Genomic DNA, 14,985 nt, shown 5'->3' with positions numbered 1-14,985 from the left:
GTAGTTAACACTTCTAGTAGCTGAGCCGCCCTGCTTTTCTAAGATACTGGTGGTTAATGCCTACAATAGAGGTTTCCACTGGGTTTAATTTGGAAATAAACAAAGAAGAAGGAACTTTATTGCAGGCAGGTATGTGTTGCAAGCCCTGACCTGGATGGCCCAGGCTAGCCTGATCTTGTCAGATCTCGGAAGCTAAGCAGGGTCAGCCCTAGTTAGTATTTGGATGGGAGTCCACCAAGGAATACCAGGGTTGCTATGCAGAGCCAGGCAATGGCAAGCCACCTCTGTTAGTCTCTTGTCTTGAAAACCCTACAGGTTCGCCATAAGTTAGCTGCGACTTGATGGCACTTTACACACACACACACACACACACACACACACACACACACACACACAGGTGTTGTAATCGCACAAGTGTTTTAAGTGTAGATTTAATGCTTAGTGCTCATCAAGTAACCAACAGGGCTTAACTAGGGACCAGAGTCGGGTCCAGAACTAGGAATTTATCTTTAATACATGTGGAATATTAACAAAGATGAGTGTGCCTCTGAGAAGAGGTAGATTGACTTACTGCAGCCCCAGGCTAGCCTGATCTCATCAGATCCCGGAAGCTAAGCAGGGTTGGCCTTGGGTAGTATTTGGATGGGAGACCTCCAAGGAATATCAGGGTCATTACACGGAGGTAGGCAATGGCAAACCACCCCTCAACGTCTCTTGCCTTGAACAAATGGCAAAAACCCCTTAAACAAACCCTAATTAGCCCACATATATCTGGGAAAGGGCTGAGGCTTCTAGATGTGCCACTTCGAGATATGTCTCATTTTGTAAATTAAACACTGGCAAACCTGTATCATAATCATTACACATGTATATAAAAATTTGCACCAGAATGCTGAAACTGCAGCTTCTCCTCACAGGGAATAATGCTGACAATTACTGATGGTTGGATCTGCATAGAAATAAAGGGAGAACTGTGTTTGAATGAACTGGGTTCTAGTCCCTCTTCCATGTGTGGTGTGGTAGTTCTGAGAGACCCAGATTCAAATCCCTACTCTCGCATGGAAACGTGCTGGGTGACCCCTCAGCCAGTCACACTCTCTAAGTCTAACCTACCTCACAGGGTTGTTGTGAGGATAACATGGAAGAAAAACTGATGTACGCCACTTTGAATCCCCATTGGGGAGAAAGCCGGGCTATAATTGAAGTAAATAAATAAATAATAGGCACTGAACGTTCTTATTTGTATTTATTTATTGCATTTATACTCTGCCTTTCTCCCACTATGGGGACTCAACACATCTTACCTCATTCTCCTCACCTCCATATTATCTTCACAACAACCCTGTTAGGTAGGTTAGAGCTGAAAAATGGTATCATTGACAATACCTTTGCAAATAGCTATAGCTTACTGTCATTTGTACTTCAGCAATAAAGTATTTTTATTTACATACTAAGACTGTAAAGGTAAAGGTAAAGGTCCCCTGTGCAAGCACCGGGTCATTCCTGACCCATGGGGTGACATCACATCCCGACGTTTCCTAGGCAGACTTTGTTTACGGGGCGGTTTGCCAGTGCCTTCCCCAGTCATCTTCCCTTTACCCCCAGCAAGCTGGGTACTCATTTTACCGACCTCGGAAGGATGGAAGGCTGAGTCAACCTTGAGCCGGCTACCTGAAACCAACTTCTGTTAGGATCGAACTCAGGTCGTGAGCAGAGCTTGGACTGCAGTACTACAGCTTACCACTCTGCGCCACAGGGCTCATGCTAAGTCTGTAGGCAGCTGTATTTCTCCACTAGAAAAAAATATCCAAACACATCAGTAAATTCCTTTTGATTAGGGTCAACTAAATTGTCACAAAGTAGAAATCACATTTTTGAGCACCCTAAAAGTCTTCATTGAGCTGGAAAGGTCAGGGTAGTGAGAGAGATGTTTTAGGACATGGTGGGAAAGTATGCAGCTTGTAGAAATCTTAAAGCAGAGCTTAGGCGGTGTTGCAGACTTAGAGTTAGATCCAGCATAAAATTTGCACTTGCTCTGGAACTCACACAAGCAGAAATGCAAGAAGAAGACTGTCAGAGCAATCCTAAGGAGAGTTACTCAAGTCTAAACCCGTTGAAATGAATGGGCTTTGACTGGAGTAACTCTCCTTAGGAGTGCACTGTAAGGTAGCCACTTGCACTAAGTCAGACTTATTTCATCCTCACTTGCATTTCTGCTTGCACAAGTTGCCATGCATCCAATTTCTGGGTACTGTAACAAATAGGGAGGAAGCGCAAGGTCTTGCATAAGACCTTGCACATGCGGAACTGCGCTAAGTCCATTTATATTTCCACTTGCACATTGCTGGGTCCAATGCAATCCTAAGAACACTTTCCTGAGAGTAACACCCACTGGCCTGTTCTGCTGCCCAGGGTTTGGACAGGTCGAAGAACACTGGCTTAGAGGGTACTGGAGTGCAAGACAAATGTCAAAATGTAGTAGAGGCATAGATAGATGCTGGAAACAAAAACACTGGCACTCTCTATTCGAAAATATGAATGCCGGTCATTATTCAAGTCCCAGTGCTAGTTGTAAGACTTCTTGATTCTTTCCCACCAAGCCCTGAAGAAAAGTATTGCTGTTCCATTTTCCCCATGCATTGCTAAGGACAGTTGGAGGTTGTTGGCTTTTAAAAAAGGCACTGGGCCTAATTATTTCCACTTGGGGAGACTGAGCTACTTGTGTCTTGCTCACGGGTCCCAAGGGAAACTGCCGGAGTTTAAAATCAAGTTACCACCAGATGAGTGTTAACAACATAGCAGTAGGAGTGCATTGAAGAGTACATCTATCGCACCAGCTTGTAAATGTATGCTGAAATGTGTAGACGGATAAGGAGAAGTCGAGATCTGGCATTTGGTCTCGTCCCTCCCTTTAAAGATCCTGCTTCTGAAGCTCCTGTATAGCCCCTGTGGACTCAGAGCTGTCAGTAAGGCAGGAAGTCCCACAGTGCCCTTTGGCTATTCCTCCTCCCTCCCTCCCTAACAGACGCCCTCTGCCCAATCCCATCACGTTTCCCTAGGAGAAAGGCAAAGTCCAACCCAGCCCCACGAGCCCGAAGGTCTTCTGAGTTCACATTGTAGTCCTGAGGAACATGGTGAGTGAGCTGAAACATATGAGACCACAGTCCCGGCGGAAAGACTGTCCAGGTGACTCTGTTGGATTTGCATGACTGGGATATTTACCGTTGGTCTGCTACGTAAGTGGTGATCTCAGACTGGCTGGACCCAGCCTATGGGAGTGGTAGGAGGCTCTGGGGATAGACAGCCTTGTGTCTAGGAAATTCCTTCTCCCAAGAGGAGTTGGCTCTCCCAAGAGGAGGCACAGAAACATCCCCAAGAGACAACTGGCACCAGGATCATCGTTCAGGCATTGGGAGCTCCTGCTAGTTATTGCAATGCAGACATTGAAATGACAAGTGATTGGTAGCAGCATAGGTGGGGGTGAGTGGGCATGTTGGCAGGACGCATAGCCACAAGTCTGGCCTTGCACCTTGAATTCTGCATAGATTGGATGCATGTTGTCTGGGTAACTAGGACTCTTACCATTTGCTCTCTCCTTCTTTCAGGACTATTGGCAGCTCCCTGAACGGCACTGCAGCAGGATATCCTGCGTATAGTGAAGGACTTTCTGCCAAATCATGGCCAAGCGCCTTCTGGTGGCTGTCGCTCTCTGGGCTCTGGGGGGCCCAGCTGGGTTCCACCATCTCTACCTGGGCCGGGATAACCATGCCCTCTTGTGGATGCTGACTTTGGGGGGCTTTGGGGTTGGATGGCTGTGGGAGCTGTGGCTGCTGCCTGGCTGGGTGGCCCAGGCCAACAGTCCCTCGGAAGTTCACAAAGATGAACCCCCACCTTTGAGCCCCATCCGCTTCCTTGGTCAGGTCTTAGTGGGCATCTACTTTGGAGTGGTGGCCCTCATTGGTCTCTCAACCCTGCCTGGTTTCTACTTATTGGCTCTGCCCCTGGCTGTGGGCCTTGGCATTCACCTGGTGTCTGAAGTGGGTGACCAGTCCTCTGACCTGCAGGGCACTTTGACAGCTGCCTTCCTAACCGCACCCATCTTCCACGGACGTTCTGTGGCCATCCTGCCCATCAGCCTTACAACCAGTGTGGTGGCCCAGCGGCATCGGCGTTACAAAGCCATCAGGGGAAGCAGCGAGAAGCTTAGTGTCCGGCTGTACCGACTTGGTTTGGCCTACTTGGCTTTCTCGGCACCGTTGGCCTACTGTGCCTTCTGTAACACAGCTGCCACTGCCAACTATGTAGCCAGTGCTATTGGAGCCACTCTGGATTGGGCCAATGTATTTCCGTTGCTGGGTGGCATACTGGAATCAATGCTCCTCCTGCCCTACCGTGCCTGGAAGACGCTGGGCTTTGGCAGTACCTACTTCCAGGAGTGGGAGAAAGTGTTTGCGTTTGTACAGTCTTTCCAGAGCGAGAGGCAGCAGATGGCGTACCAGGTACAGGGCACTTATTTTACTGGTCAGTTCAATAGTGGGGTGGAAATTTGGAAAGTTTGGAGTGGGGGAGTGTTGGGAGGAAAAGAGATTTCCAGAATCATGGGACCTATCTTTAGCCAGCTTCTTTGGGCGAAAACGCATGGTCGCTTTAGCCTCCTTTATTCCCTGTTTCAGCCAGGATTCAGCCAGGATCGAACGCATGCGTTTCGCCGAACGTGCGGTCGATCCTGGCTGAATCGTGGCTGAAACAGGGAATAAAGGAGGCTAAAGCGACCGTGCATTTTTGCCCTAAATCTACTTTTTGAGAGGGTTTGGGAAATGGGAAGACAAACTTCATGTGTTTGGGTGCAGGGCAGCTAAATGTCTTTGTTCTGAATGTTGTTAAGGATGAACCAAGCTGCATAATTAGTAACTGATTAGCCTGTAGTTTCTTGACACTGCAGAGGAGTATGTTTTCATGGTACTAGTCAGGAACATCCTGCTGACAGATCTATAAAGGAAGAGGATATATATCTGCAATAAAACTTAGGGAAATTTTGGGGGATCTCAACCCTATACTTCCCTTCTTAAGGCAAATTCTGGTTCAGCCCTGGTTCGTGCTAGGATGGGAGACGACCAAGGAAGTCCAAGCAATGGCAAACCACCTCTGAACATCTCCTGCTTAAAACCCTATGGGGTCACTCTAAGTTGTCAGTGACTTGATGGCAATTTCCACCACCAATTCTATTTTAGAAATGCCCCTTCCACCCCTGCACTCATATGCTCCCAGCAAACTAGCACTCGGGAACCTAATTGTGTTCTGAAGTACCTCATCATTCCATCCTTTAATTGGTTGTATTCCAGTTTAACTGTCAAGGCTTCCTCTAAAGAACACTGAGAATTGTAGTTTGGTGATGATATTGTGAATGCTGTTAGAGAACCCAAGCTCCCTTCCTCACGTGCCTACAACTCCCCGGATTCACTCTGGAAAGGAAATGACAGTTTAGCCAATTTGAGACCATTATGTAGATGCTCAAGGAGCCCCGTGGCGCAGAGTGGTAAGCTGCAGTACTGCTTTGCTCACGACCCGAGTTCGATCCCAACGGAAGTTGGTTTCAGGTAGTCAGCTCAAGGTTGACTCAGTCTTCCATCCTTCTAAGGTCGGTAAAATGAGTACCCAGCTTGCTGGGGGTAAAGGGAAGATGACTGGGGAAGGCACTGGCAAACCACCCCGTAAACAAAGTCTGCCTAGTAAATGTCAGGATGTGACGTCACCCCATGGGTCAGGAATGACCTGGTGCTTCGCACAGGGGACCTTCACCTTTTTTTATGTAGATGCTCATAGATAGATAGCTAGATAGATAGATAGATAGATAGATAGATAGATAGATAGATAGATAGATAGATAGATAGATAGATGTTTGTAACTACACAAGCCAAGTGGCCATATTAAAACTGAGTAAATACTGTGTAACTCCCTTCTGTTTGTATCCTTGTGTGTGCATGACATATGTGTGGCACACAAGTGGAGATCATTTGACAGAGAGCAACTACTTGGGCAGCCCCACCAACTGCTCTATCTCTCAACCATGACTGCAAAAGATGGACCCACAGAGACTCACAGGTGCATTCCTGTACCATTTCCCCTCCTCTCTGAACTGCTCAAAGGGCCATGCTTAACTATGAGATATATGATGAAGTGGACTTGTGGGGGAGAAAGTCCCATTCCCTCCACCTGTTGCCGCCTCACTACTCCCACTCTCACATCACCTTTGCTTCCCTGCCCTTCCATCCCTTTTGCCTTCCCTGCGTGGTGTAGTGGTTAAGAGAGAGGGACTCTAATCTGGAGAACTGGGTTGGTTTCCCCACTCCTACAGATGAGGCCATGGGTTACCTTGGGCTAGTCACAGCTCTCTCCGCTCTCAGTCCCACCTACCTCACAAGGTGTCTGCTGTGGGGAGAACGGAAGGAGATTGCAAGCCAGTTTGATTCTCCTTTTAAAAAGGTACAGAATGTCGGCATATAAAAACCAACTCTTCTTCTTCTTCTCTCCCCCCCAACCCGGTTGCCCACCTTCCCATTCTTTCCTGCCCCTTGCTCAGCCACGTTGTCTTTTCTGCCTGTGGCCACTCGCCTCAGTTGCTCTCCACCTTCTCCATCTCTCAGTCCCTGTGCTTTCTTCCCTCTTCTCTCCACTCCTGCTCCCTCTCACCCCCCAGAACAGTCTCCTCCTCTTTTTCTGATGCTTTCTATTTTTCCCACCATTGGCAGCCCCCATTGTATTTCCTCCTCTTGCTGCCCCTATGATTCCTCCTTTTGCTCCCTTTCTTCCCCACTTTTGCTTCTCCCCTGTTGACTTCCTTCCATTGTCACTTGCCATTTTGGGTTGTTATAGCAATCCAAACCACCTCCCGATGTTCTCTCCCCCCTTCCACAATGTGTATGTGTGCACAGAAGTTGCTGTTCTGATTTTTAGCCCATTTTTTAAAAAATGCTTTTTTATTTTTCTGCAAACTTGGGGTTTTTCCCAGGTAGCCAGAATTACCTATCTTAGTCTTGTATGCCCCATTTGAATTTATTTTGATCCAAATGGGTGCCATCCTTGGGTATTAGCTATTTGACAGGGGAGGCAGGGGGGGCTAAATCTCATCCTTCTTCACCTGTCCAACTTCCCCCTTACCTTGGTTGGCTCCATTACCTGTGTACCCCCACCTCCTTCTCATTGGCCTTTTATGCACGGGTACTTTGCCTCACAATCACTGCCAGACTGCTTCGGGGCTTCACTGGAGTTATGTATGGTTCTTCTGTCCTCCAGAGTTTACTCCCACCCCGCGCTTTCACCAAGTTTTTTCCATGCTGCTTTGCCATGATTTTTAAGTCTATTCTGAGCTCAGCTCAATGCAAATTGATGCCATTTGTGTGCATATAGTTAACCTCAGGTTTCTTTCCCCATTCCCCCACATGCCCCTATTCCCATTTCCCCCTCCTATTCCAGCCAGACTTCAGCCTCTCTTTGAAGCCCCTGAAGCCATCTTTTGTCGCTGGGGTTTCTCCATCTTCCTCACCCACCTCCTTCCCTTTTTTATTTTTATTTTTTTATTGAAATGATCGAATTATCGATCATGCAGTGAAAGAGTGCAATTGAATTGGCGTGTCCTGTTCGTATTCTTCCCTCCCCGTGTGCATTGCGCTCACAATCAGTTGGTTTTGGTGGCTGCGTGCAGGGGGTTTATCAAGCAGTGTTCCAAGTACATGGAGATATACAGGCTTTCCATACTCCTCTTGGTGAGCAATGTGCACCGCATTTGATCGCCTCACGAAAGATGTTCAAGCGAGTAGGCTTACTTCCCCAATGTTGATTTTATGAAGGCATCACAATTGCCATTCTTCATTTCGCTATCCCGGTTGAAATGCCCCCAATCTCTTTTTATTTGTGTGTGCTATTCTAGCAACAACTTAGCTGTGCTTGTGAATCTCTGCTCTGCTCTGTTAGTTAAAATGGCCACTCAGTCATGATCAAATTAAAGAATCCCACCAAAGGGATCGTGGGGGGTAGCTGGTGACAACATTCAAACAATACAACACAGTGAATCACAAACCAATATTCAGAGAGGGCGGGGCAATTTATCACCAAGTTACCAAAATGCGGGGGTGGCTGGGTATTTTCCCAGGTTGCTCTTCTCTTCACTGAAATCAGTATCTATTTATAAGTTTATAGTTTTATTGCTAAAATTGCAGTATTAAAAAAAACAGGCGGGGGCATCAGCTCAATCAAAATAAGATGAAATAATTCCACCACGGGACTGTTGATGTCTTACCAATTAAAAAACCCTCAGCCAATTACAAATAAGTTTAAGGGGGGAGGAACTCACTCATTCACCAACGTAAGGGGGCGGAACAGCCACATGACACCAACAACATTCCACCAACCACTCCCCCACTAGTTCGCATTTTTGCAGGGGATATGTGCATGGGCATAAATTGGCAGAAACCTCTTCTTTCGCCACAAGTGGCCCCCTTGCATGTTTTTTTTTTTTTTTGATCTGTCCAGGGGAACATGCTTTGCTGCTGGATATTTATTTAATTATTTAAAGCATTTATTAGCTGCCTATCTCCTTTGCAGAACCCAAGATGGCTTACAGAATATATAAAATGATTATAAAAACACAATAAAAACAATCTAAATAAAACAACAATGATAAAAACCCATAAAAATTCACAATTTTAAAACTCCAATTAGGACTGCCAATAAATAAAAACCAATCAAGTCAAAGGCAGTCCTAAATAAAACTGTCTTCAATTGCCTCTTGAAGGTCAATAGTGACCAGGCGCACCTCCCTGGGGAGGTGGTTCCATAATTGCCACAGAAAAGGCCCTCTCTCGTGTTCCCCCAAGATGAACTTTTTTAATTGGTGGGAAGTCAGACGCACCTCTCCCTGCAATCTTAATTCCGGGGAGGGACAGCAGATCCTGAGCCTCTTCACCTGCCTGGCTCATGCAGTGGCAAATGGCTGCTCCTCCCTTTTCAAATACAGTGGTTGATACCTCACAATATACCATTGCAAGATCTCAGCATTTCTGTAAAAACATTACACTTTTTTTAAAAAAAAATCAGTTTTGTATATTTCTGCAACCCTGGGGGTGCTCCAGATCTGTAAAAAAAAACCTCTGTCTGTACCTGGCCCCATTCTCTGGATGTTTTGATCCATACAGGAGCCAGGCACAGAATAAGATATATGATACAAGCGGAGGACCTACTAGGGCTCAGAGGAGTATGGAAATTTCACTCCCACCTTGCTAGCCCTCCATGCTGTATTCTTGCCTCCTTTCCTTTCCCAGCTCGCCTTTTCCCCACTTCTGCAGTTCCCATGCTTTTCCCCTGACTCTTCTCTCATACTTTTTATTTTTGAAAATAACGATTAGTCAAGGCCTATGAGACATTGTGCAAATAGCCCTTTGGCTGTTTCCACACAGGTTATTTGCCCCAGTTTCAATGCTGTTGGGATTTTTTCCTGCCTCCCCACAGCACTGAAGAAGAAAAGAATTGGTTTTTATACCCCACATTTCTCTACCGTAAGGAGTCTCAAAGCAGCTTACAATTGCCTCCCCACACACACATGCACAATAGGCACCTTGTGAGGTAGGTGAGGTTGAAAGAATTTGGAGAGAACTGTGACTAGCCCAAGGTTACCCAGCAGGCTTCATGTGGAGGAGTGGGAAATCAAACTTGGTTCTCCAGGTTAGAGTCCGCTGCTAACTACACTATTCTGGCTTTCGAGTTCCATTTGTGTACCTCCTAGGGTTTTTCCTTGCTTTTCTTTCATCTTTCCCAAACCTGGTTTGTTGCAACGTTTTGGGAAAGCTCTCAGGAGAGCCTGCATGGCCGTAATGTGGGTGGGAAAGTTTGGGTTTTCCAGTTCCACCCACATGGCAACCATTTCCCCTGCCCCTATTCCTATAGCAGCCATTTCCTCTTCCTGGCACTTGGGCCTTTCTTAAAATTGGCAGTTGAATATTGTTACACCAGTGTAACAATCCATATTCTGTGAATTCCCAGTTCCTTTTTTTTTTTAAGTTAAGTCTCTAGCCTTTTTCATAGCAGAGATATAATGGGTAAGGCACATCTTAGCAATGAAAGGGGTTAGAGACTTGAAAAAAAGAAAGTTGGGAATTCACAAACCTGATACACAGATTGTTATATTGGTATAACAATATAACATTCAATTGCTGTAACACTTTATATCCTTAAGAAGTGGGCTGTAGCTCACAAAAACCATACATTTGTTACTCTTTTTACTCTAAGAAACTTTGTTCATTTGTAAACTCCGACTAAATCATCACAGAGAATCCAAGATGAAACAAGAAGCACTGGTAATCTTAACACATAAAACCCACTTACAAAAAAGGAGAAAACGAAAACCAGATTTCTTTGAAAACATGGTTTTAAATCTGACTTTTAAAAAAATTATCCTGCATGTAGTAGCATTTAAAGTGTGGTAGCACTCTCTTAATCATTCTTGTCTGTCACATAGTTAGTCATTTTAAATGTAATAGATGTCAAAATGAGAGAATAACAGAGCAAACAGTCAAGGGTCCAAAGGGCAAAAAAGCAAACTATCTGGTAAGCTAACTGTCACATGTACCTGAACACAAATGGCCAAAGTTTTAGGTTTATTTTCTGGTATCTTCCTGCTACAGCCTCAACTATTGTCTGAAATTTTAGAGAGAATGCTGGTCAAAGTCTTGTAAGTTAAAGCAGATAAGACTAAAAACGATGGGGGGGGGGACAACAGGCTTTTACTGTCTGGAGATTGGAATGGAGAGTACTCATGACCAGAAACAGTTGATAAGAAGCCTTAAAACCTTTGGAACTAGGAGAAGGAAATGAACTCTTGGGGACTGCTGAACTGCAGGGGAAGGGATCAGAGAAATGACTGCTTCATAAAACTCCAGTGAAGTTGTTGGTGTTCATTGTGTGCTCTATCATTAGTTCTGTGCAGGGTTCTTGGCTAACAGGTCTGGCAGCAAATCACTGCAAGCAGGTAAAGCCAGACTATTGTTCCCAGGGCTTTCTTTTCTCCCTGATAAACTGGCTACTGTTAGGTCAAGGTCTCGCAGGTCTATCAAAACACACTCACTGCCTGTTTTCTTTTCCCTCCCCCTCTTCCTCTCTTTAAAGATCTTAGGCCTCCACAGTGACGCCACACTTGACGAAATCAACAAAAGCTACAGGGAGCTGGTAAAGCACTGGCATCCAGATCATAATCGGCACCGGGTACTCGAGGCTGAGAGACGTTTTATTGAGGTGCAGGGGGCCTATGAGCTTCTCACACAGATGAGGAAACCAAAACATGTATGATCGGATACCTTGACTAGCGGACACACAAAAGATCTATGTGTGTTCACTGGAAGGTGGGCCTCCCTAGGAAGCTGAGGGGCGTCCTTAGAGAGATACTTTTTGTGTGTGTCAAAGTGGTCCAGAAGGTGGACAATACATGTGCTATAATAATGGCCTTCTCCAACGATGATGGTTGACTGATGGTACTGGGCTCATAAGACCGCCCCTTGTTTTGGGGCCTTCTGATTTTGGGGGGATGTTTCCACAGACCTTATTCTTGACTTAGAGAAGTTTGTGAAGACAGAACTGGACCTGTCTAATGATGCCTGAGAAATAGGAACCAAAAACTGGCTGGACAAATTAAATTGTCTAAAAAACACCAAAACTTTCCTATGAATAGATTCAACACAATGTTATTGCATGTGAATGGGATTGATTGTGCATATGTGATTTGCACATTCAGCATGATGTTAACATTCTTTTAAATAAGAACACTATGGACTGACTTGGTGTTGAAATGTCTTTGAAGCTGACAGCATGTGTCTGAAAACATTAGAGAGAAATGCAGCTGGGAATTTCCTAGGACACCTTCTGTGTCCCTTACTCTATAAGTAGCCTTTTTCACATCCAAAAAACCATTAAACGAAGTTAATAATTACATTATTGCTGTTTTGTTCCTTTTCTGCAAGAAGCAGTATTTTGTTTCCTTGGCATAGAATAACCACAATCTCCTCTGTCACGTCGAAAGTTTGGCACAGCAGGAAATCCTGGTACAGTTAAGCTGGCATGCCCCTTGCTTTACAACCACCAAAATTTCCCTTCTGCATACTCCTGCCTTTGTTTGGTGTAAAACAGAAACAATTACATTTCATGAAGAAGAGCATTTGATAGTTTGAAATGCCTGCAACTCCGCCTAAACCCAGCAGGTGTTGCTGTTGGACTATATTTGAAAAACAGGGAGGAAAGTCTGTTTTAATGCAGATTTTTAAAATCCTCTGGGTGTGTGGGGGGCTGCGAAAAGCAACAACATATGCTATGATCACTAATCACAATGGGTTCCAATCCCACAAGAGGTCAGACCCGTTACTGGAAACTTTGAGGAAGAGGTTGGGTTGCCCGTAGGGTAAAGATTCGATGTGTGTTCACATTCTTAATTTAAACTGAGGTTCACTATGGCTCACACCTAGAACTTCTTTTAGTATTATGGTTCAGACTTGGAAATATGGAGGAAGACAAACTCCCAAGAATGTTAAGAATGTCTTTACCAGACCTTTGAGGATTTCACAGAGCAACTTTCCATGCCTGGAACCACCCTAACCCTTGGATTGAGAATCAGCCCCAGAGCAGTATACGCCTAACACATTGTATATATTGCTGAAGGTTATTAATTGCTTATGGTTTTCATTTATCCTGCAACATACAGCCTTGTACTGATTTAAAAGCAAAGAAATTATGTTTAGGTTGACGATATGCCCCCCAAAAACATGACAAGATGAGAAGAAAAAACTGCCACATAATATGTTGCCAGCCATTTATCCTAACCATTTGAAGCATATAAAATTGCAGATTGTGCTCTAGTATCAATGAGCCTGCAAATACATTGCACTTGGAGATTGAGCACCAATAGACAGGTCTGCCAAGGGGAGGAGAAAAAATGGCCCGAGGCTCGAGTCACCTAAAGCCGGAAGGAGTTAATTAGGTGTGTGATTTGGAGTTGGTGTGTTTTGCATATGATATGAAGGGGGGGTCTGGGCAATGTGAGGGGGTGGCTTTGCTGCGCTTTAGCAGTGGCTCACAACAGCTGGGAGTTTAAACACGAAAAAGTGCCCATGTTGCCACACCCACTAAACCGTTTCAAAGACACCAGCTATTTATGCATGGGAGATTTTGCCTTGGATTTGCTGCTCTCTACATGCACATTTTTCCCATCCAAATTGTCCAAAACTCTGCATGGGGGCTTATTTTTGAGAATTTGGATGGGGGAAATGTGCATATAAAGAGCAGCAAATCCAAAGCAAAACCTCCCATGCATAAATGGGCAGATGCAAAAGGCAAAAATGGGGGTGGGATAGTGACAGTGATTTACAGTTCCTGGTAAATAGGCTCAACGGGAGTGTACACCTCTACCTCACCAAAGAATAGCCACAGTATTTGATTACTGAAAAGGATTTTTATTTAATTATTATTTTGGTTTGTTGTTTTTTGGTAAGGCTCTTGAGCCTTGAACTACAAGACGGGCAGAAATTGAAACTTTTCCCGCCTTAGAAAAGCAATAGTTGGGAAAGGTTCGCCTACCGACTTTCTGGCTGTTAAAAGAATAGGCACCCCGACAGGAAAAAAAATGATAATCCTACGGCAATAAAATACGACATCTCAGCCGCAGTCTACACATGTAGTATAAACTGAATTATCCCTGCCCCGGGTTCTTTCCGGAAAGTATTCGGCTATTTTCGCCTCGCTTGTACCTAGGCTCTGTTTGATTGGCCGGTCGCAGGCCCTTGCCACGCCCCTCGCGCCCCGATTGGTTCATGCTCTGTGAATTTGCCAATGGATTGTCTACCCAGAGCCAGACCTGAAGCATCCCTTTTCGTTTTATCCTATTGGCCCTTCCTAACGCTGAGACCGATTGGGCGAGGAAGGGGTTTTCAGCGGCTAGAACGCCTCCGTTGTTCTCGAGTCGCAGTCGGGCCACCATCACTGGGTGAAAACCGGGCGGGGAGAAGCCCGGCCTTTCCGTCCCTCCTATTGGCTGACGTTTCTGCCCAGCCAGAAACCGTTCTCATTGGCTGGAGAGCAGCGGCTGCGCTTGGCCCATTGGTCCTCGCGCTCTTAGTTCTCCGCTCAGGTGGGCGGGGCTTGCTTCCTCCGTGCTTTGCGGCGGCTGGGGCCTGAGGTAAAGGGGGCGGGGGTCGGTTGGGTTGGCAGCGGCGACGGCCGGGACTCTCCGTCGAGGGGTAGGCAGGTGGGTGTGGGTGAGAGGGGAATATGTGAGGGGAGCCGGACCTGGGGTGGGGGGCATGGAGGTCGAAGCGATGCCCAGGCAAGCGAAGGAAACTGCTTCGGGGGCAGAAAGAGGGAGGGGGAGGGGAGCCGGAGCTGTGGCGAGCGAATGGCCGGTGTGAGACAAGTAGGGGGCGGGGCTAGCGGCGGGCCAAGAGGCGCGCGGGGGGGGGGACGACACGAAGGGCTGTGTGGGAATGGGAGAAAAAGGAGGGGAAGCAGCAGCAGCCGCGGCGGCGATCGGGGAGGGTGGCTCTGAGGTTGGTGAGGCTCAGCCCTGGTATCCCTTCCCAAAGCAGCGCCTGACCCTCTAACGCAGTGGTTCCCAAAGTGGGCAGTACCACCCCCTGGGGGGCGGTGGGATTTCCTAGGGGGGCACTGAGAGGCAAGGGGGCAGCAGGGGGGCACTAGAGGTGGGCCCCTTCAACTTCACTAATTTACAATAGATCAAGCTGTGGCACCCTGCTGGCAAATGGGGTGGAATCTATCAGAATTCCCCCCCCCCCAGACTTTGAAGAGCTGGTACCACTGGATCAAGTTCATCAGTTTTGTTGAATAAATTTCAACTGAAAAGTTTTAATTTGATTTTGAATAGATGTGCAATTAATTGTTACTCTTTCGAAATTTTATTGTTATTAACTTCTTTAGCATGTCATGCAAAGCCCTATT

The 14,985-nt window shown here is 46.2% G+C and overlaps 1 protein-coding gene across 1 annotated transcript; it reads left to right on the top strand.

Moving 5' to 3' along the window:
* Positions 1-3,677: 3,677 nt before the first annotated feature.
* On the top strand, positions 3,678-11,337 carry DNAJC22 (DnaJ heat shock protein family (Hsp40) member C22). Its single transcript, XM_056867106.1, has 2 exons — positions 3,678-4,499; positions 11,158-11,337. The coding sequence occupies exons 1-2, from the start codon at positions 3,678-3,680 to the stop codon at positions 11,335-11,337; spliced, it is 1,002 nt and encodes a 333-aa protein (XP_056723084.1).
* Positions 11,338-14,985: the final 3,648 nt, after the last annotated feature.

Source organism: Euleptes europaea, chromosome 1 (assembly GCF_029931775.1).
Source record: "Euleptes europaea isolate rEulEur1 chromosome 1, rEulEur1.hap1, whole genome shotgun sequence".
NCBI classification, from domain to species: Eukaryota; Metazoa; Chordata; class Lepidosauria; order Squamata; family Sphaerodactylidae; genus Euleptes; species Euleptes europaea.
Note: the sequence above shows the minus strand (reverse complement) of the source record. Positions and strands in the feature narration are given on the sequence as shown.